This window comes from Pseudorasbora parva, chromosome 4, assembly GCF_024679245.1.
Source record: "Pseudorasbora parva isolate DD20220531a chromosome 4, ASM2467924v1, whole genome shotgun sequence".
Lineage (NCBI taxonomy): Eukaryota > Metazoa > Chordata > Actinopteri > Cypriniformes > Gobionidae > Pseudorasbora > Pseudorasbora parva.
Genome location: NC_090175.1, coordinates 44,004,643 through 44,026,764, shown reverse-complemented (window position 1 = coordinate 44,026,764; position 22,122 = coordinate 44,004,643). Strand labels below are relative to the sequence as shown.

At 37.5% G+C, this 22,122-nt stretch overlaps 1 protein-coding gene across 9 annotated transcripts in view; it reads left to right on the top strand.

Annotated features, from left to right (window-relative positions):
* Nucleotides 1–22,122, top strand: part of micu3a (mitochondrial calcium uptake family, member 3a) — a 43,066-nt gene that overhangs the window by 16,651 nt on the left and 4,293 nt on the right. For 3 of the 9 annotated variants that reach the window (XR_010904782.1, XM_067441918.1, XM_067441921.1), the window contains exons 8-12: nt 2,044–2,085; nt 4,648–4,743; nt 11,351–11,365; nt 12,484–12,578; nt 15,244–15,415. Coding sequence is in view for 8 of the 9 variants with exons in the window: in XM_067441918.1 (XP_067298019.1) it covers nt 2,044–2,085; nt 4,648–4,743; nt 11,351–11,365; nt 12,484–12,578; nt 15,244–15,415 (420 nt within the window). In the remaining variant the exon portion in view is untranslated. The remainder of the gene's footprint in view (nt 1–2,043; nt 2,086–4,647; nt 4,744–11,350; nt 11,366–12,483; nt 12,579–15,243; nt 15,416–22,122) is intronic. The other 6 variants (XM_067441919.1, XM_067441920.1, XM_067441922.1 and 3 more) reach the window with 5 other exon arrangements.

Below are 22,122 nucleotides of genomic sequence, written 5' to 3'. Positions count from 1 at the left end.
TAGTTTATGATTTGAGAGCAGTGTTTGATTTTGAACACAGGTAAAACTGTTTTGAGGCGAAAGTTTCATTTTGCAAGAGAAGTCAGATGTTTTGTGAATAGTGCTTGAAGAGGAGGTTTTGTGTTTAATGGTTTCAGAAAATGGAGCAAGGTTTCAGAAATAGTGTTTTAGCAATTGAGAAAAACTGTAATAACTACGAGAATGTGTGGTTGACACATCTGCGAAAAGAATGTGTGGTTGAACTTTATTTTTAATGAAGTTCCAGCTGACGTGGGGAAGACATGTTCACTTCAGTTCACTGCGGAAACGTTTGTAAACAAGTCACAGGTCGATGCGGGATTTGGATCCAACAGGAATGGGCAACACACTTATGTGAGTAAAACGTGTTTTTATATGTAATAGTATTACATTGTTATAGATTGTTTTGCTTATGTGTACGTGTCTAGCAGAAATATATCTTTAGCACGCTGGACTCGTATGGGCCAGGGCTCGCAAAGCCCGGCAGGCTGATGAATAATATCTCGACTTGACATTTGAAGGGCGCACCTGTGTGTGTGTGTGTGTGTGTGTGTGTGTGTGTGTGTGTGTGTGTGTGTGTGTGTGTGTGTGTGTGTGTGTGTGTGTGTGTGTGTGTGTGTGTGTGTGTGTGTGTGTGTGTGTGTGTGTGTGTGCGCGGTTCGTGCTTTTTCGACCAATCTTGTGGGCTATGTGTAATATAAAAATAATAGTCCAATCAATCGCGGGTCGATGAGAAAGAAAGCATTGTGTTTCTTTGATAAACAGGTTTACGAGCCCTGTGATCGAGATAATCATTCCGGATGCCGCTTCTCCCTCACTCTCTCCTCTCCTCATGTGAACTGACAGGGGAGCTTAAGCTCATTGAATATGCAAATCTTATCCAATCCTATCTGTGGGCGTTTACTTCCAAGTCTCCAGTGCGGTACGCCCACCAAAACCCAGCGTTTTCAGAGAGAGCCTCGAAACCAGTGTAGAAAATAGCCTATTACTTATCGGTTATGATGTTGTTGAATGTAAAAACCACACTAACATCATTAGTTGACCTCAGAAAACAGTATATAAAAAAAAAAAAGTCAGTTCATGACACCTTTAAAAAAACGCTTGGGACATCCCTAACGGATATGGTACTGTGCATATATCGTGCATCTCTGTTTATACAGTTTTAACTTCCAAATGACAAATTAGGTTAAAGATCATATTGGTGTGCGTTGAACCAGGGACCCGAACCATATTTTGGGCTCTTGACTTGGGCCATAAAGCCAATGCTTAGCAACACCCTAGTATTCAGAACTTAGCAACAATGCAAAACAGCGCCATGACAACCAGCAACGACAACCTACGCTCTTAAAAATAAAGGTTCTCAAATGGTTCTTTGGCAGGGTGTATGGTTCTATGAAGAACCTTTAAAATCCAAAGAACCTTTCCATTGCACAAAAGGTTATTTGTAGTACAAAAAGTTTCTTTACACTATAAAATGGTTATAAAAAATGTTTTTTTTTTTTTAAAGAACCTTTCACAAAAGGGTTCTTTGGAGAACCAAGAATAGTTCTTCTATGGCATCACTGTGAAAACTCATTTTTGGTTCTACTTGGCACCTTTATTTTGAAGGGTGTAGCATCATGATGGTGGGTTTTGCAAGCACTGCTCACATTTTCTTCAGAAAATGTAGAAGTCTTGTTATATATGGGATGCTCAAAATCCCATATATGCCTTAAAACATCAGAGTACAATTGGCCATCCTCTGTAAACGTCCTGTGGACTATATCTTTTTTGCCTGTATTGGTTGCATAACCCTTTCTTATCTCATTCACATGTCCGGTTTATCAAGGGCTGTCTGAGAGGGAACGTGTCGTATCATCCCCTCTTGGAAGCTTGCGAAAGTGTGTCAGCTGACCTGTAGTTAAACCACTTTCTACTCTGCATGTTTAACCTGTCTTTGTCCATCTCTTCTTATGTGGTTCTCTCCTTCCTCTCCTCTTCCGCATGCTGTGACCTCTCCTCTCCTCTCCTCTCCTCTCTGTGTAGAGTATGCAGCTCTATGGATATCAGGTTGCCCCCGTAAACAGCGTATGTATCACCCCCGGCCCTCTGACCTATGAACTATAACCTCTGTGTGAATCTTGAAATCATGGAAGGAATGATGGGAGAATGAGAGAGATCTGCCATTGACTGAATGAAAATGTGGAGAGAGGTGGAGTGGACCTCAGAGGTCAGAGAGCATGTGGGTGTTTTGCCACAATCAGTCTAATTTCATTCTTATTGATTTTTTTCTTTCTTTAACCACAACGTGTCAGTTACAAACTTCATCAGTGGGCTATAAAGAACAGGTCTGGGTAAGAGTGGGTGGGGTTGTTGGTGTAAAATGTGTTTTTTATTGAGCCAGCTCTGGAGTCTTTCACATTCACTTACATTAAATCACTTACATTACCTCTCTCTCTCACTGATACACGAAGGAAAAGAAAGATTGCATGCTCACAATGAGATGTTGAGATTGTTTCTCCTAGACAGCATTGAAATTAAATTGACAGAAACAGACATAAAACATTTTCTTTTCAACTCTTTCATTAATTAATTAATTAATAATAAATACATTTTTATTTATTTTACATTTTTTATTTAACAAGGACACATTAAACTGATCAAAAGTGACAGTAAAAACATTTACGATGTTAAAAAAGATTTTTAATTCAAATAAAGCCTGTTCTAAAAATATTTCTATTCATAATACAAAAAAAAAAAAAAAAAAAAAAAAACGTTTTCTCATAGATATTAAGAAACACAAATGTTTTGCTTTCAACATAATAATAAGGTCATTTTATATCAGGGGTCTTTATACATATTTACATAAAAAATAAGTATAACGTGAGACCAATAAGAAGAAATATTACATAACCACCAATTCAGCATATTACAATTTCTAAAGGATCATGCAACACTGAAGACTGGAGTAATAATGATGCTGAAAATGTAGCTTTTCCATCACAGGAATAAATTATACTTAAAAATATATTGAAATAGCAGTTATTTTAATTGTAATACTATTTCACAAATGTAACTGTTTTACCTGTATTTTTTATTCAATAAATGCAGCATTAGTTAGCATACGAGACTTTGCAAAAAAGTGTAGCTCAATACTATTACAGTATAATTAAAAAATCATATAAAAATGTCTAATTTGTTCCTATTTTTTCCCCCTGAAATATTGGAGATATTTGATTTATAGACCAATTTGATGACACTGATAAATGGGAACATGTCAGAAATGTTTATTTATATACTCTTTATTATAATTACTATAGACTAACACACACAAAAATATTATTTAAACAAAAATTAAAAAAAAAAAAAGTGGTTTGGTAAAGATTTGGTAACAGTTTACACAAAAGGTTTCATTAGTTACCATTAGTTAAACTACTTCAGTTAATATGGACTAAGAATGAACATTAATTTCTACAGCATGTATTAATCTTAGTTCATGTTAATTTCAACATTTACTAATACATTATTAAACTAAAATGTTGCATTTGTTAACATTAATAAACTTATACATGAACAAACAATTAATAGCTTGATATTTTTAAAATAATATTAACAAAGATTAATGAATACTGTAACAAAGGTATTGCTTACTGTGAGTTCATGTTAGTTAATACATTAACTAATGTTAACAAATGAGACCTTATTGTAAAGTTTTAACAATTATTTTAAATATTTTCTTATACATACATCCCTGAATGTCCCCAACTTTAGTGGACAAATTTGTCCCCATACAAACAGATACACATCCACTTTCATGATCAAACACATGGTCAACTAAAGTACAAATACAAACATATATACAAGAGTTACCATGAAAGTCTTCCAGAGCTGGTGGTCCTTTTTTCTGGTTGTGTAATGTTTGGATAAAGCCTGTGAATCACATACTGAATACAGAAAAAGGGTGAAAGAGTGAAAGAACAGCATTGTCCATTAAAGTGGCTCCATAGGACTGAATATATTTCCTGTTTTCCTTAACCTGATGTGTCACTTATAGTCTCTCAGCCACTGTATTCAATAACTTTGTACAGAATAACTGAGGACACACTGCCATGTTGTGCAGTCATTTTTCAACTGTTCAAAATCAATTATTTTGCTTATAACATGGTTAAAATATCCAGTTTGTCATTGCAAGGCTGAGCCACTGTTATTTTTACATTTCAAAAAAATCATGAAGTGATATGCATCTCTAAACTAATCTGAAACTATTCCATAGTTGTGCAGTTAAAAATATTGACTCAACCAATCACAATCAATGACATGATAGCACTTCTGATTTTCACAGAAGATTCTGTACCTGGTATTCTGGTGCACTATATCTGCTATTTAACCTTAGTTAATCTCCCAGATTATTGATCACTCACATTATATAACATCATACAATTAGCATTTGGCTAACATCAACCCACCCCCTCCCCCACCCAATCTCCATATTTATCTTTCATGCAGTATATTTGATTAGTTGTTAGATTTGCATTATGTCCTTAACGGCTGAGAAAGGACTGAGAGACCACCCGACACATCCTCTATTAAACCCTGTCTATATAAGCTAACATGATAACAGCTTTTCATCTCATGCTAACCCTTCTGCAGGTGCTAAAAAAAGAGAGTCAGGAGTTTGTGCCCAGGAGCTACTGGGACATGCTGAGACGTGGCGCAAGCCAAGCCCTGTTTTCTGACCTGGCAGAGGTACAGCCATAGCCCTCTGTCCTCCTGTCTCATCCCATGTTTTTATTCGTCCCTAGCCATCCCCTAACACAGTGCTCTCACTTGAAAAGGTACATCGTAACTCTCATTCCTCCTTTCTGTTTCAGCATCCCAACCCTATATCCACCTTAACCCTATATAACATTGGTCATTGCCATTTAACGACCTGTGCAATTGTCCTTTTGTTTATTTTTATTAGTTCCATCCCTCTTTTTATGTATTTTATCAGCTGTTGATCTTTTAGTAAATCTGTTTCTGATGCTGCACTCCAACAAAAAGAAAATCATATCAAAATCAGTATCTTTGTCCTGTTTTCCACGAAAAAATGCACATTCTTTAAACAAGATCAATTTGTTTATTTTAATCAATTGTTAGTTTCTTTCTTCCCCTAGCTTATATTGTTCTGCTATTTTGTATGTGCAATATTTGTGTAGAATTGACTGCGACTAATCCAAAATTATATTGCGAATGCTCACAGCTGCGAGGATGTACATTGTTTGTACACCGATTCAGAATATGTCTGCTCATCCTGATGGTGTGTTTGTGTTCTGATGGCTAATAGAGGGCGTCTGTAGGAAGCAGTAGTTTAATGATTGTGGAGAGCTTTGTGCAGATGCCCTGTATTTACTTAGTCTGTTATTCACAATGAAAGGGTAATTTCAGCCTGGCTTCCTCAGATGACACAGCAGTTAGACAGGTCTGTTTGTCTGAGCTGACAACTGGGGGCATGCTAGCATGTGTAGAAGTGTGATTGGGGTTACTCATCTTAGAAGTCGACAGCAGTAATCACTGTTTTTATCGCTGTTTTTAGATCAAAGAGTAAAAGGCCTCAGGCCTTGTCTAAGTCACACCGTGGGCCTTGCTGTGGTGTTACATGTAATGATGACCTCACATTAATGGTTTCCTGTAACCACAGTGTTGTGATGTCACACTTCCAGCAGATTGATGACGAAATTGTGAAATGAGGAAAACAGCTATGTTCTAGATAAAGAAACGAGAATCAATTACCAATCCATCAGTTTTAAGCGCATTACTTTTTTATGAGCAGATTTGTGACATTTGGGCAAAATAATGGTGGTGAATACAAAAACACATGAACAGGGATACCAAGAAAACATGCTATTTTTTTGCATTTGAATAAATAAACAAAAAGAATGGATGTCCAAACATTGAACTTAAAGGATTAGTTCACATTGAAATGAAAATTACCCCATGATGTATTCACTGTCAAGATAACCAATGTGTAGATGACTTCGTACGTTTGGATGGATGCTCTTTTTTTTTAGCTTCAAACTCGTGGGCCCTGCTCACATGCCATTTAAAAAGCGTGGAATATCACAATATTTATTAAAGCAGCACTAGGTAACTTTTCAACCTTCATAATATATTTTTTAAGACTCTTGTGATGATAAATCGACTTACAATAGGTTGAATGACACGTCTGCCATAGCCTGATGGGGTCTGTATCGTTTTTAATCGTACTTTTAAACTTCGGGTTTCGGGTAGTAACCCGAGAAAAAGAAAAGAACTACAAAATTCGACTGCTTTACGGCCTATACGTCACTTCCACCAACACCCACACTTCCTTACATTCGGACGTGCGAGCCCAACTTTGTTCGTCGGATAATATAGTCATGTCCGAAGCAGCAGAGACAAATAAGAAAGAAAAGGTTTTGTTGGAGGAAAGCAATAAGAGGAAATGAAAAAATGATGGGATTAAAGGCAGGACGAGGATCAAAATGTGACCAGGGTTTGCTCGTCGGCGTGAGCTGAAGGAGGCGTGCCCGACCGATGCTGTCATGCTTGTTACGGTGAGCTACCACTCAAACATTGAACTGAAGTATCATATAGATTCTGTAAAACGGTAACCAATAGACTACTATAATGACGCTGGCTTGTAAACGTGAGCATCGTGATTATTTGGCGTTTGAAAAAAATAAAACCTATGAAATTATATTCATATGACATGCTGAAACATATGCCACTGACTGTAACGTTACCTGGGATGAAGACATTTCACACGCGCCGCCAGAAGAACTGTTCAGGGGAACTGTTAGTGCTGCACCGACCCGCGGGACGCTTTTATGAAGTTATTTGGCCCGCACCGCACCACTGTATATATTTTTACAACACGCCGCGCACCCGCGACCATTAAATAGACATACGGGGTCCGCGGGTTATGAGACGAACCGCGCATCACTAGTTCAGGGCTATCAGGGTTGTCATGTCAACAAATGCACGCGCGATGGCATCCCCTGTTGTAGGATGACTGAGCTTACGACAGTAGTTGAGGACATTATTTTTTCCAAACTGTAGGGGGACCCCGACAGCAAAAGTAGCCAAGTGGGGCTTTAAAGGGGTGATGAATTGAGAAATCAACTTTCCCTTGAGCTTTTGATATATAAAATGTCATGGTAATATAAGAATATCCTCTAAGTTTCAGAGCTGAAAACTTCCTTATTAGTCAAAGAAAAAAGCTTTTATAGACACCGGGCTCAGCAAACAGTTCTGTGCTTCATACTGACATCAATGCGCGACGAAACACCGCCTCTACCGCGCGTCTAATTCAGTAGCCCCGCCCGCCGACTCATGGAGCTGTTCAACTCGACGTGCTAGCTGGTCAACAACATTAAACATGCCGAGGAAGATAGCAATATATTGCACTATTCCTGGTTGTGGAAGAACATAGTCGCTCCATAAGCTTCCTTCTGATCCTAATATTAGAAATGAGTGGTTGAACTTTATTTTTAATGAAGTTCCAGCTGACCTTGGGAAGACATGTTCACTTCATTTCACTGGGAACCATTTGTAAACAAGTCACAGGTCGATGCTGGATTTGGATCCGACAGGAATGGTGCAACACACTTATGTGAGTAAAACGTGTTTTTATATGTAATAGTATTGCATTGTTATAGATTGTTTTGCTTATGTGTACGTGTCTAACAGAAATATACATTTAGCACGCTAGACACAGACACGTAATGGGCCAGGGCTCAGCGGGCCGGAAGGCCGATGAATCTCATTATATTCCGTTCTGCTATTCTCTCTCTCGAGTTGACATCTGAAGGGTGTCGCTTATAGTGTCTGATCTTGCAGGCTATGTGTAATATAAAAATAGTAGTCTAATCAATCGCGGGTCGATGAGAAATAAAACATTGTGTTTGTTTGATAAAGACGTTTACGAGCCCTGTGATCGAGAAAATCATTCTGGTTGCCACTTCTCTCTCAATCTCTACTCTCCCTCATTGAACTGACAGGGGACCTTAAGCTCATTAAATATGCAAATCTTATCCAATCCTAGCCATGGGCGTTTACTTCCAAGTCTCCAGTGCGCCACGCCCATCAAAACCCAGTGTTTTCAGAGAGAGCCTCAAAACCAGTGTAGAAAATAAACCACACGAACATCATTAGTTGACCTGAGACAACAGTATAAAAAAAACCCCAAAAAAACAGTTCATGACACCTTTAATATAACTTTGATTGTGTTCATTAGAAAGAAGAAAGTCATATACACGTTGCTTGACAACCCATTCTCATTCCCAATATGTCAAAATCTAAAGCATGATCAAGGGCCTTCTGCGTCACAATTAAGACATTAACTCTTTGCCCGCCAAACATGGAATTTTCCATTATTTGTGAGAAAATGCTTTCAGGCCAAAAATTCCTTGTGTATTTTAAGGAATCAAATGAATGCATTGAACTCATTTATTACGACAGTGACTAGCTGCTACCTACTGTGTGTTTTAGTTTCATATTAAACGTATTAAACATATCACTTCATTGATTCCATCATGTCATATTTTTGGATTAATACTTATTCTTATTACTTAATACTTATTAATACTTTTAATAAGGTTGCCCCTGGACATGAGTTTATGAAAGCTAAAGACTACCACTGTTAATAGAAAAACATGGTCTCGTTTTAAATGCATTGATCAATATGCTTGCGTGGACTTCACTGTAGCCTATATGTGCGCTGCTTCCTTTCCGTGAGAAAAATCAAGCGATTCCATTTCAGAGTCCCTGTTATCAGATCTGTTCACGCTGTTCATGTTTGTTAGCCCAGGACATTTTACAACACAGTAGGCTACAGTTAGGGGGATATCACTTAACCCGTGATATAAGATTTTGGTCATATACCTACCCAAGTCCTTCATCACAGACAGTATCAACATCAGTAGGCTATACTTATTGTATTTCGGCCACACCATAAGGTGTCACTGTGGCCTCAGCGCTTCGTTCTCGCCTACTCTGGGCTCGATTGCTATGTCTGAGGTAAACCCGCCCTCCTTTATGTATTTATTTATTTTTAATATTGGCAGCTTTGACATTCCATACAGGACTGTGCAAGCATTGATGGACTCAATCTACTCCATCTGTGTTTGATCATCGCTCCGAATCTGATCTGGATGTAGTCTTTCACAAAAACGTGATTTTCTCAGCCTCTTAGTTCAAGATGTTGCTTTTTTTTTTAATGAAACCTACCCATAATCAAGTTTTGATAAAAAAGGAATGCATGTTTTTTTTTTTTTAAAGAAGAGGGTCAGCTCTTTATGTTGATATATTGCATGTTCAGATATTCATTAAACAAAATATTCTATGGGCTATTAATTTTTTGCGAAAATTGTCAAAAACCCTGTCGCTGTCTAACATCTTTTTTTTTTAAATTCTGGCGGGGAAAGAATTAAAGGTACCCCTATAGGTGTCACTATATAGATGCACAGGTACGATCATGGTCAGATCATGATGCATTTAATTATTTGCATTTGTAAAAGCAGACATGATTTTATGAATATTTATAGGCTACTTTTATATTTTGGAGCAATTAACCCCACATCTACCCTAAATCTGCCCACTTCTAAACAATATAAAACACATAACGGGCAATTAAAAGCACAGGTATTTATTGCAAAAACTGACCAAAAACACTATTAACTCGTGTTGCATTCTGAGTCTTCTGAAGTCATATGATATCTTTATGTAAATAACAGAGTTGATCTTAAAGTTTTAATCGTTGAAATGATGATCCCGCTGCTCCATGAACACTTTACTCTTATCTGATTCCAATGATACACCGACTCTTTAGCATGACGCAATAAATCACGAGGCACACGAGAGCCAATGACATTTTGCAATCAAAGCTGACCTAATGACACAATTGGCCACGAGACATAAGAGGGCCTATGCAATTTCACTATGAAATCTGACGTAAAGCGCAATATTTTACATTTTAATGTGCGCATGATCTTCAGCTGATGGAGACGCTGATCGCTTTGGGGGATTTTCTTCACACAAATCAGTCGTTTGGCCTTGGAACACTTTTGTACTTTTTGAATAAATTGTGCCTTCAGTCGTATTTGTCTGTTATATCCTGTATTTTATATCATATAATACACAAATGGGTAGGTTTAGGATGGGATGTTCAAACGTGTCTAAATTATGCTGGCTGATTACATTGGGAATCACACTCCAACATGTCATAATGGCAAAATCATAACCCAATATAATTTTATCATGATGTTCACATGCCCAATGCATCTGTGTATGATGACAAAGGTTTCTTATTAAATTAATGAAGCACCCTGCATGTCGAAAAATGACGCCTAGGGGTACCTTTAGCGTCTTCATTGTGATGCGGAAGGCACTTGACCATGCTTCAGATTTTGACGCCTTGGGAGTGAGAACGGGTTGTGCTTGAGGGAGTAAATCATGTGGTCATTTTCAAGTGAATTAATCTTTAAAGCTCCAGAAAGTTTATTTATAAAAAAATAAAATAAAATGAAGTGCAACATTTCAGTCTTTGGAAGTGATCCATTCCAATTCCCAGAAACCATTTTTACAGATTTAAAGTTTCCACAGTTTCTGGAAATCTAACATTTGCGGACATTTAAATATTTAACATACAATCTATCTCTGTATATTGTCACTATGGGTTTGCCCCATGTTGGTCATGGATATATAATGCTCCTCTGTCTCTGGCTCCTCTGTTACAATATACAAATATACACAAAAATGCAGCACATACAAATATTAGATAAAAAAAATGATGAGTTTTAAATAGGTGGACTGCTTTTTTTCCAAATAGTTTTGGTATTAAATTAAATGTAAAAGTATATTTGCAATCTGCAACAATTCTTTTTTATTATTATCTTTGATGCTCCAGTGTATGTGGATGTATGCCATTGAATTGAGCTAAAACAGGGTATTTTTAGAAGACACCCTCTTTACAGCCAATATATTTTTTTGAAACAGCCTTTGTGAATGTAGTTGGAACAGTCTCTTATATGAAGTCTTTAATAAATAAATAAATATGCTTTATTTATCACAATTGAGAATTTATATCTGTTTTGAAGCCGGTTTCCATGCTGTTTGGATCAAACAGTAACATTTCCACCCTGGGTTAATACTAAGCATACCAGAACAGGTTTACAAGTTTTACTTCTTTAATTGTTTTCTTGTTGTTTTCTTTAACAGTGTGTTGATTCAAACAACAAGTATGTGCGATATGTATCTGAGACAATCTGGCTAGAGAAACAGAATAATTCTTTCTCTCTTTATAACTTTCCTCTGATTGTATCTTCATGGATAGGATTTTAAGCTAGAGGTACAGCAGTGGCATGGACTTGCATTCTGGCTTGTTTCATTGCACAGAGGCCCATGACCAGGGACAAAGTGCTGTTTGGAGTTTATGCCTGGTTTTATGTAGTTTCAGCATGATAGGCTCCTTTTGCAGATGAGGGTGAAGCATGTGTAGTGAAAAAATATAACCTAATCTGGCCTTGCACCTTTTAGCCACCTTCTTCCAGTTGATTTGGATACCATGCCACTTTTTATTTTTATTTTATTTTTTTATTTTTTTACTGCCAAATTAACGCCTTTTCCTGAGCTCCACTGAAAAAGCAATCTTGACACTTGTAAGGTCACTTAAATTGTTTAAACAAACAGAAGATACTGTCCAGAGAAGGAAAGGTGGAACCTGCTCACCAACCCGATCACACATAAATGCGTATAAATAGTACGAGTGTGCAATGTCGTGGAATGTATACGCCAAAACTCATTTTGGCGTGCATATGATACTCTGTTTTTCGCAAAATGCAAAATGAGTTTTGGCGTATACATTCCACGACATTGCACACTCATACTATTTATACGCATTTTTGTGAGAATACCCTGTGCTCACACGTGTGATACTCCCGCAGATACTCTGTGTGAAAGTTTGCTGCAGAAGTGCATGCGATGTGAATGCTTTTGTGTGTCTTTGTCCTATATACTGGCTCGACCCCATTTACACCTGGTATTAATTTCCGATCACTATAAACAAATGGACTCCAAAAGGTTTTGTGAATTGCTCTTTTAAACACCATTCAGTGGTAATTGAATATACCAGGTGTATACATGGTCTCTTTATGTACACAACTGGCATGTTTGTGTGCATTTCTGTGAATCATTGCTCTTTGTTTGTGTGTAATATACATTCTTTATGCCATGCTCACCTACTAATGGTATAAAGATTTGCACGTCTACTCAGAACATGTCTTCTGTGGGCTAGGGGAGATAATATTTAATTGGATGCACACTTTCAGGCACTGGATGGCTGGTACTTTGAATGGCTCGGCAAGCCTATGACAGACTTCTTTCTTATTGCAAAAACAGCTGGATCCTTGTCATCGTTTTCTTCTTTCTTGTTTTGCTCTCTTTACCACCACTCTTCACCAATGGCAGCGTGCCGATGAGAACATGATGATTGACACCACTCTGCTCGTGCACTTCTTTGGCAAGAAGGGGAAGGCGGAGCTGACGTTTGACGACTTCTACAGGTATGACGGCTCTGAAACATGGCTCTTATTTCTTCACTAGACATGGAAAGATATATAAGAAGTTAGTTAACAGCTTGTCCTAACAGGGTGTGATGTGATAAAATGAATAAAGTGTACAAAAGTTTGGGATTTGTAAGATGTTTTATTGTTTTTAAAGAAATCTCATGCTCACCAGGGCTGCATTTATTTGTTCAAAAACTAATTAAAAAAAAAAAAAAAAATTCTTAATAATAAATACATTTATGATGGTAAAGCTGAATTTTTAGCATCATGAATCCTATCTTCAGTGTCATATGATTCTTCATAAAGTATTCCAATATGGTGATTTGGTGCTCATGAAACATTTATTTTACGTTGAAAACAGTTGTGCTACAAATTAAACAAAGTTCAATCAAAATAACTTTTATGAGTACTTAGAACTTTCTTTTTCTTTTGAGTTCACAAAACAGACAGATTTGAGTAATCTGAATTATTTCATTGTTTTGTATTTTATAAACTTGTTTCTTTAAAGGTGCCCTAGAATGAAAAATTGAATTAACCTTGCCATAGTAAAATATTAGTGATTCTCAACATAATGCCAACCGTGACGCAATCACTGGGGATCATTTATATGCACGCCCCCAACATTTGCCAAACATGTTCATGGTCAGGCGGAACTGACGGAGCCGAATAATCGGACTGCAGGTAAACAAGCGACACTCGAGGATACCAAAAACGGCAGCTCTGGACACAAATTTCAGGCTGTGCAGGAGACGTGAGGACTTTTCGACCCTTCCCACTGATAAAAAATGTCAACAGTCATGGTTGATGTTTATAATCGGATACCGCAACAAACTAATTCAAGATCGTTTGTTTGTTCGGCCCATTTCAAGCAAGCTTCGCTCAGCGTCTTAAACTGAAGAAAGTGGCAATTACAACTGTATTCCTGCAAGCAGTAATAGGGATTTTATCCACTTATTGACTGTTTAAACAATTTCTGATTAAATTGAAGGTTTCTTAGAGAGACCGCATTGTCTATGTTCAGTGTTCTTTCAGGACGGTCAGGACTCACAAGCCGCTTCATACAACTGAACTGCATAAGCCAATCAGAGCAGAGCTCAACATTAATATTCATGACTCTTCCAAATAAGGCAAAAACAGAGGATTACATCCTAGGGACAATTTATAGGGTTGTAAATTGACCTGTAAAACTGTATCTGGACAATTCTTGACAATTAACTAAGCCACATACCCTCTATGTAGATATCAGAGAACAATTTAACATATTGTTTCAACTCATTCTAGGGCACCTTTAAATTTAGATCAACTTAAATTTAACTGAAACCGGGCTGGGATTTATATTTCCCAGAATGCTTTGCCATGACACTCAAAATGGAAAATAAATGCTAAAATTAAGCATTATATAATGTTTTATTTTTGTGCAAGATTAATATAAAGTTGGAGCTTTAGTGGTGTTTAATGTTTTGTTATGCTAGTATAGAAGAGATGGTTACTATCAGGTTTCCACTACTAAAAATATTTAAGTTGCTAATTGGAATTTTAATTAATTAGTTTACTCAAATATTTGAATTTAAGAGCAATTAAAATGTATGAGAACAAAACAAAAAAAGTTCTGCTTTTACAATGGTTACAATGTGACGTAAACGATTGCCTCAATTTTTTGTTTTGTTTTGCCAATTTACTGACCCAAAACTTTTGAACAACATGTAGTTTGTCATAAACAGTCAGTACAAGTGACACAGCTATTTTTCCATCACTTTGGCAGCATTTACACATGGCACAATTTTTTGATTTGTTGCACAAGTACAAACACAAAAATCCACACAAGATCCGATTGTTTTGCATTTGATCTGAGCCATTTACAAATGTAGTTTTAAATCAGATACGTATCCGATATCTGGACATCTGATCTACTTCTCAACAGGAATATCCTATTCCTCTTTGAATTCCACAAGGCGAGGGTGACGTTTGGCCACAAAGATAGCTTTTTAATGTTGTATTATGAAGCAGATGTGCCTGTATGCACTCGCTCACAGCTTTGTTATTGAGGTAGAAACTCTATAAAGTAAATTGTACTGTATCCGTTCGGCCAGATTTTGCGCTGCAAAACATCCATGATAGCTGTTATTTTGTCCATGCTGGCAAATAACCCATTTCATGGCCACCTGACATGAATTATATTGATAATTTTAATAGCACGGCTATTCTATACTACCATGTGCATATTAATGAATGTAAACACAGATATGCTCGGCTACACTGCGGCTTTGGAACCGCCTTTCGAGTGAGCTGAGAGCAGTACAGAGCCTGGAGCAGTTTAAAGCAGAACTGAAGACTTTTCTGTTCAGAAAGGCTTTTATGTGTTGATTTTTTGTATTAATCTATATTTTTACTTTTCATTCATTTTTGTAATCTTTCCCTTTTCCGTTGTTGCACTTTGAGATTCTTCAGAATGAAAAGTGCGTTATAAATAAAATCAACTATTATTATTATTATTATTATTATTATTATTATATCGGATACCAGTTGTGTCTAAATTGAATGTAAACAGGCCCAAAAAAATGGTTTAACTGGTTTAATGGTTTTGCTTGGGCAAACACCATTCACAATACACCATTTTTTTGTGCTAATGGCACATAAATTACACATTTCATTGTTCTTTCAGATTTATGGATAACCTGCAAACTGAGATGTTGGAGATTGAGTTCCTGACCTATTCCAAAGGCATGACCACCATCAGTGAGGAGGATTTTGCACGAATCTTGTTGCGCTACACTAATGTAGAAGATATCCGCAGCTATCTGGAGAATGTGCGGCAGTGCATACCAGACGAGAAGGTAATGAGTAACGTCACCTAGCCGTTAACTTCATCTGAAAAGGTGTAGGACATCTGTAACACCGACCTCCCCCATGCTCACACTTTCACCCCTTTAACTGACCCCTGTTACCCCTCCTCCCAGCACCTTTACATGTACAAGAAGGTTACTGGTCGAAATATCAATCTCAAATTCCATTCTGTGCCCACAAGGAAATTATTTTATCATCTTAAAAATACTGCAACAAATACATTTTTGTCCACTCAAACATTCTGGTATCCAGCCCCAAGATACACACACGAGTGGTCATTCACCCCTGAGTGTGACACTTGCATGTAAACTGCCGTTTAGTTTTATATTCCCGCTATTCTCACCTCCCCACAACTTGTGCAACTTAACCTTTTTTATGCTGCAGGCATCCATCTTTCGTAATATTACTGTTTTTTTAAATAAGCAATTGTCAAACACACACTTTGTGGTAAAGTGGAACTGGACATTCCAGGCTCGGTTGTTTTAATATCTTGATGCAAATGTTATATTATGTGTCTTTTTATTGCATGGTGCTATTGTGCCTATTGTTTAGCTGGTGTACTACTGTGCACTATATTAGTCCTTGGAAGAAAAAAAGGCTTTGTTCAAACTCCACATTAATCCAGTCTTTAGGAACGACTGTCATTTTTAAGTGATGAAATCTGATCCATTTGTTCAGATAATGTCATCAATGTCCAGTATATCTATTCTGATTAGGGATTACTGTAGTAATGATGTATTTGCTACAGTAATGTACAAACCTGATTCCAAAAAAGGTGGGACCATGTATAAATTGTGACTAAAAACATAATACAATGATGTGGAAGTTTCACATTTTAATATTTTATTCAGAATACAACTTAGATGACATGTCAAACATTTAAACCAAAATGTATCATTTTACGGTAAAAATAAGTTGATTTTAAATTTCATGGGATCAACACATCTCAAAAAAGTTGGGACAAGGCCATGTTTACCACTGTGTGGCATCCCCTCTACTTTTTATAACAGTCTGCAAACGTCTGGGGACTGAGGAGACAAGCTGCTCAAGTTTAGGAATAGGAATGTTGTCCCATTTTTTTCTAATACAAGCTTCTAGTTGCTCAACTGTCTTAGTTCTTCGTTGTCACATCTTCCTCTTAATGATGCGCCAAATGTTTTCTATGGGTGAAAGATCTGGACTCCAGGCTGCCCATTTCAGTACCTTGATCCTTCTTCTACGCAGCCCTGAAGTTGTAATTGATGCAGTATATGGTCTGGCATTGTCATGTTGGAAAATGCAAGGTCTTCCCTGAAAGAGACAACGTCTGGATGGGAGCATATGTTGTTCTAGAACGTGGATATACCTTTCAGCATTGATGGTGCCTTTCTAGATGTTTAAGCTTCCCAAGCCACATGCACTCATGCAACTCCATACCATCAGAGATGCAGGCTTCTGAACTGAGAGCTGATAACAACTTGGGTTGTTTTTGTCCTCTTTAGTCTGGATGACATGGCGACCCAGTTTTTGAAAAAGAACTTCAAATTTTGATTTGTCTGACCACAGAACAGTTTTCCACTTTGCCACAGTCCATTTTAAATGAGCCTTGGCCCAGAGAAAACGCCTGTGCTTCTGGATCATGTTTAGATATGGCTTCTTTTTTGACCTATGGAGATTTAGCCAGCAACGGTGAATGGCACGGTGGATTGTGTTTACCAACAATATTGTCTGGAAGTATTCCTGAACCAATGTTGTGTTTTTCATTACAGTAGCATTCCTGTATGTGATGCAGTAGATTCTCATAAAGTATGGTTTTCCGGCCTTGACCCTTACGCACAGAGATTATTCCAGATTCTCTGAATCTTTGGGGATATTATGCACTGTAGATGATGATAACTTCAAACTCTTTGCCGCAGATTTGGGGGAAATGGTGATCCTCTGCCCATCTTGACTTCTTAGAGACACTGCCACTCTGAGAGGCTCTTTTTATACCCAATCATGTTGCCAATTGACCTATTAAGTTGCAAATTGGTTCTCCAGCTGTTCCTTATATGTACATATAACTTTTCAAGCCTCTTATTGCTACATGTCCCAACTTTTTTTAAATGTGTAGCTCTCATGAAATCCAAAATGAGCCAATTTTGGCATGCCATTTCAAAATGCCTCACTTTCAACATTTGATATATCTACTGTACTGTATATTCTATTGTGAATAAAATATAAGTTTAGGAGATTTTTTAATTATGGCATTCCTTTTTTATTCACAATTTGTCCCAACTTTTTTGGAATTGGGTTTGTAAGTAATAATAAGTAACACATAATATAAGCACTAGGGTTTAACTGAACCTGTAGTCTCATATTTGCTATAAATCAAAACTCCAATAGTTTTATAAGAGAAAGAAAGGGTGAAAATGTGACACATGATCCAGTGTGACAACTGAGAGAAATGCCATGAGACATTAATTGTCCAACAATCTTTGAATGTGGTTTGAATCAGGTTGGTAAAATTTGTATTTATTTATTGTTGTTTGCAGATTACAAATTTCTAAATGTATCTAAGATGGATACACCAACAAAATGGATTTTTGCTACATGTCTGAACAAGGCCAAAGACATTTGAAAAAGCATGCAAAACCTAATAAACATAATCAGATTTTTGAATTGCTGTATGCAATTTGAATTGTAATACTGTATAATGGCATGATTGCTGATACAATAAATTAACATCTTTACTAACACTGAAATAATAATGATGATGGAGCCAAAGAAGGTCTTGTTTCATGCAGACAAGTTGCAGAGCGAGTTCTAGCTCTATTACAGTGTACACAAACTTCCTGTATTCTCTCTGTTATCCCTTTTTATCACGCACTGGAAGAAACCAAAGGTTTGTCCCTGCCAGAGTGATCCGTCGCCCCGCAGTCAGATCGTGTTTTGATTTGTTATGCCCTTCATTTTGTGTTTCAGTTGTTTTCCCTCTCTTTGATCTTGTGGTACATGTTCAAGAAAGTAAATTCCCATTTACTTTCAACTAGCTAAAATGATCTTGTTTTAAGAGACCTTCCAAGTTTATATTAAGATATACAGTGGCCCCCAAAAATTATTTGGTCACTTCATCCATACAAAATGTGTGAAACTACTGTAATATGTTTCTGTCTACCTATCCTACCTACCTGTCTGTCTGTCAACATACATGTCTGTCTATATCTACCCTGTCTGTCTGTCTGCCTACCTACCTATGTCTACTTGACTATCTACTTACCTATCAAATGTATCTGTCCTGCCTACCTATCTACCTACATATCCTACCTACCTGTCTACCTACCTACATGTCTACTTGTCTACCTATACCTACTTATCTTCCCCCATCCTACCTACCTACATGTCTACTTGTCTACCTACCTGTCTTCCTACCTACATGTCTACATACCAGCCCCACCTACCTATCTACCGGTCTATCTGTCTGCCTACATATGTCTACCAACCTACCCGTCTACCTATCTGCCCTACCTATCTGTCTGCCTACATACATCTAACTACCTACCTTGACTTCATCACTCTGTCTCCTCTCCACCAATAAGCTGGTGTGTGGTTGGTGTTCTGGCACAATTTGGCTCCCATCGCATCATCCGGGGGGATTCTGCACATTGGTGGTGGTTGAGGAGATCCCCCTTCCAAATGTAATGCTCTTTGAGCACCCAGAAAAGCGCTATATAATTAACAAATTATTATTATTACCCTACCACTTCTTCTTAACTGTTTGCCTATACCTTACATATCTATGTGTTTACCTGTCTACCTGTTTACCTACCTGCCCTACTTACCTTTCTGTCTACTTACCTACCAGTATACAGAGGGGCAAAAAAGCATTTAGTCAGCCACCAATTGGGCAAGTTCTCCCACTTAAAAAGATGAGAGAGGCCTGTAATTTCCATCATAGGTACACTTCAACTATGAGACAGAATGAGAAAAAAATCCCATTGAGAAGAAAATCACATTGTCTTATTTAAAGGAATTTATTTGCAAATTATAGTGGAAAATAAGTATTTGGTCAGTACAAGTTAATCTCAATACTTTGTTATATACCCTTTATTGGCAATGACAGAGGTCAGTCGCCACAAGGATTTTACGCACTGTTGCTTTTATGTTGGCCCATTCTTCAATGCAGATCTCCTCTAGAACAGTGATGTTTTGGGGCTGTCGTTGAGCAACATCGATTTTCAGCTCCCTCCAAAGATTTTCTATGGGATTGAGATATGGAGACTTGCTAGGCCATTCCAGGACCTTGAAATGCTTCTTACAAAGCCACTCCTTCATTGCCCGGGATCATTGTCATGCTGAAAGACCCAGCCACGTTTCATCTTCAATGCCCGTGCAGATGGAAGGAGGTTTTTACTCAAAATCTTATGATACACGGCCCCATTCGTTATTTCCTTTACACCGATCAGTCGTCCTGGTCCCTTTGCAGAAAAACAGCCCCAAAGCATGATGTTTCCACCCCCATGCTTCACAGTAGGTATGGTGCAACTCTCTATGGTGCAACATTCTTTCTCCTCCAAACACGACAAGTTGAGTGCTTACCAAAAAGTTCTATTTTGGTTTCTTCTGACCATATGACATTCTTTCAATCCTCTTCAAGATCATCAAAATGCTCTCTATGGGCCCAGACATGTACTGACTTAAGCAGGGGGACACATCTGGCACTGCATGATTTGAGTCCCTGGCAGCGTAGTGTGTTACTGATGGTAGCCTTTGTTACTTTGGTCCCGGCTCTCTGCAGGTCATTTACTAGGTCCCCCCATGTGGTTCTGGGATTTTTGCTCACCGTTCTTGTGATCATTTTGACCCCACAGAATGAGATCTTGCATGAAACCCCAGATCGAGGGAGATTATCAGTGGTCTTGTATGTCTTCCATTTTCTAAAATTGCTCCCACAGTTGATTTCTTCACACCAAGCTGCTTACCTATTGCAGATTTAGTCTTCCCAGCCTGGTGCAGGTCTACTATTTTGTTTCTAGTGTCCTTTGACAACTCTTTGGTCTTGGCCATAGTGGAGTTTGGAGCCTGACTGTTTGAGGTTGTGGACAGGTGTCTTTTATACTGATAACGAGTTCAAACAGGTGCCATTAATACAGGTAACAAATGGAGAAAAGAGGAGCCTCTTAAAGAACAGGGTACAGGTCTGTGATAGTCACAAATCTTGCTTTTTTGTAGGTGAACAAATACTTAATTTCCACCATAATTTGAAAAGACATTATTTAAAAATCAGACAATATGATTTTCTAGATTTGTTTTCTCATTCTGTATCTCATAGTTTAAGTGTACCTATGATGAAAATTACAGGCCTCTCTTATCTTTTTAAATGGGAGAACTTGCACAATTGGTGGCTGACTAAATAATTTTTTGCTCCACTGTACCTACCTGTTCGCCTATCTGTCCTCCTACCTACCTGTCTAGCAATCTACCCTTCCTATCTACATACCTGTCTACCTACCTACTCTATCTGCCAGTCTGTAATGTATATAAAGAAATCCCATTACTTTTTAAGTGAAGTGTCCAAATACTTTTTCGCCCACTGTATTTGTGTGGGTCTTGTGTGCGTATGTGCTTGGGGCAAAGTTTGTGTTTGAAATCAGATTGTCATGCTGCCCCTCAATAGAGGGTCACCTGATGTGGGTTTCTCTATGCCTGACTGCTTTCTTTTAGCTCTTTCCCAGCCCCATCTGAGGGATCTGTTTGTGTTGAGGGTATCAGGTTTTGGGGCCCCTTTAAGCAGTTTGTACATTTGGCTAGAATGACTTCACCCCCTCTCGAATTCCCACGGAATAGACCCTAAAATCATGGCATTTTATGGTTTTCCACCATGAGTACCAAGTCCTCAACACAATCAAACAAAATTCAGCTTTAAACATCACATAAATCCTGACCTCAAATCTAACCCTCAGTTAAACCTAATGTGTAACTAACTATGTTAAATACTCACCAGAGAGGTTTATGTGGATTACCATAATTGTGACAACCCTTCCCTTTGTTTGTTTAGGGCATTTTCTACCTCATTACCCTTTATCTTTTTCTACAACCCCGAAAAAACATGTCTGTGTTAATATCTCTGACACCCTCAGGTGAAAGATTTATAAATAGATTTTGGTTTAACAGAAGGACAATATTCTGCAGAATACTGATTTAATTTTTAAAAAAAAATTACAATTATATGCATATTAAATGTCATACTTGTATGATTTTCTTTCTTCTGAAGAACACAAAGATGATATTTTGGATTTGGTCCAAAGTTCTTCAAAATGTGTTGAACAGAAGAAAGTAATGCAGAGGTGGAAGGACATGAGGGAGAATAAATGATTACACAGATCCTTTTAAGTTCTAAGTGTACACTATTGTTCAAAAGTTTGGGGTTAGGGCAGATTTTTTATGAAAGAAATTAATACTTTTTTTTTATTAAGGACCCATTTAATTGATCAGAATTGCCTACAGACATTTACATTGCTACAAACATTTCTAATTAAAATATTAAGCTGTTTGATAATAAATGTTTTCCTGAGCACCAAAACAGCATACTAGAATGATTTTTGAAGGATCAAGTGACACTAAAGACTGGAGTAATGATGCTGAAATTTCAGCTTTGCCATCACAGGAATAAATGACATTTTCAGTATTAAAATAAATATAATATTTCACAATATTTTAAATTTTTCCTGTATTCTTG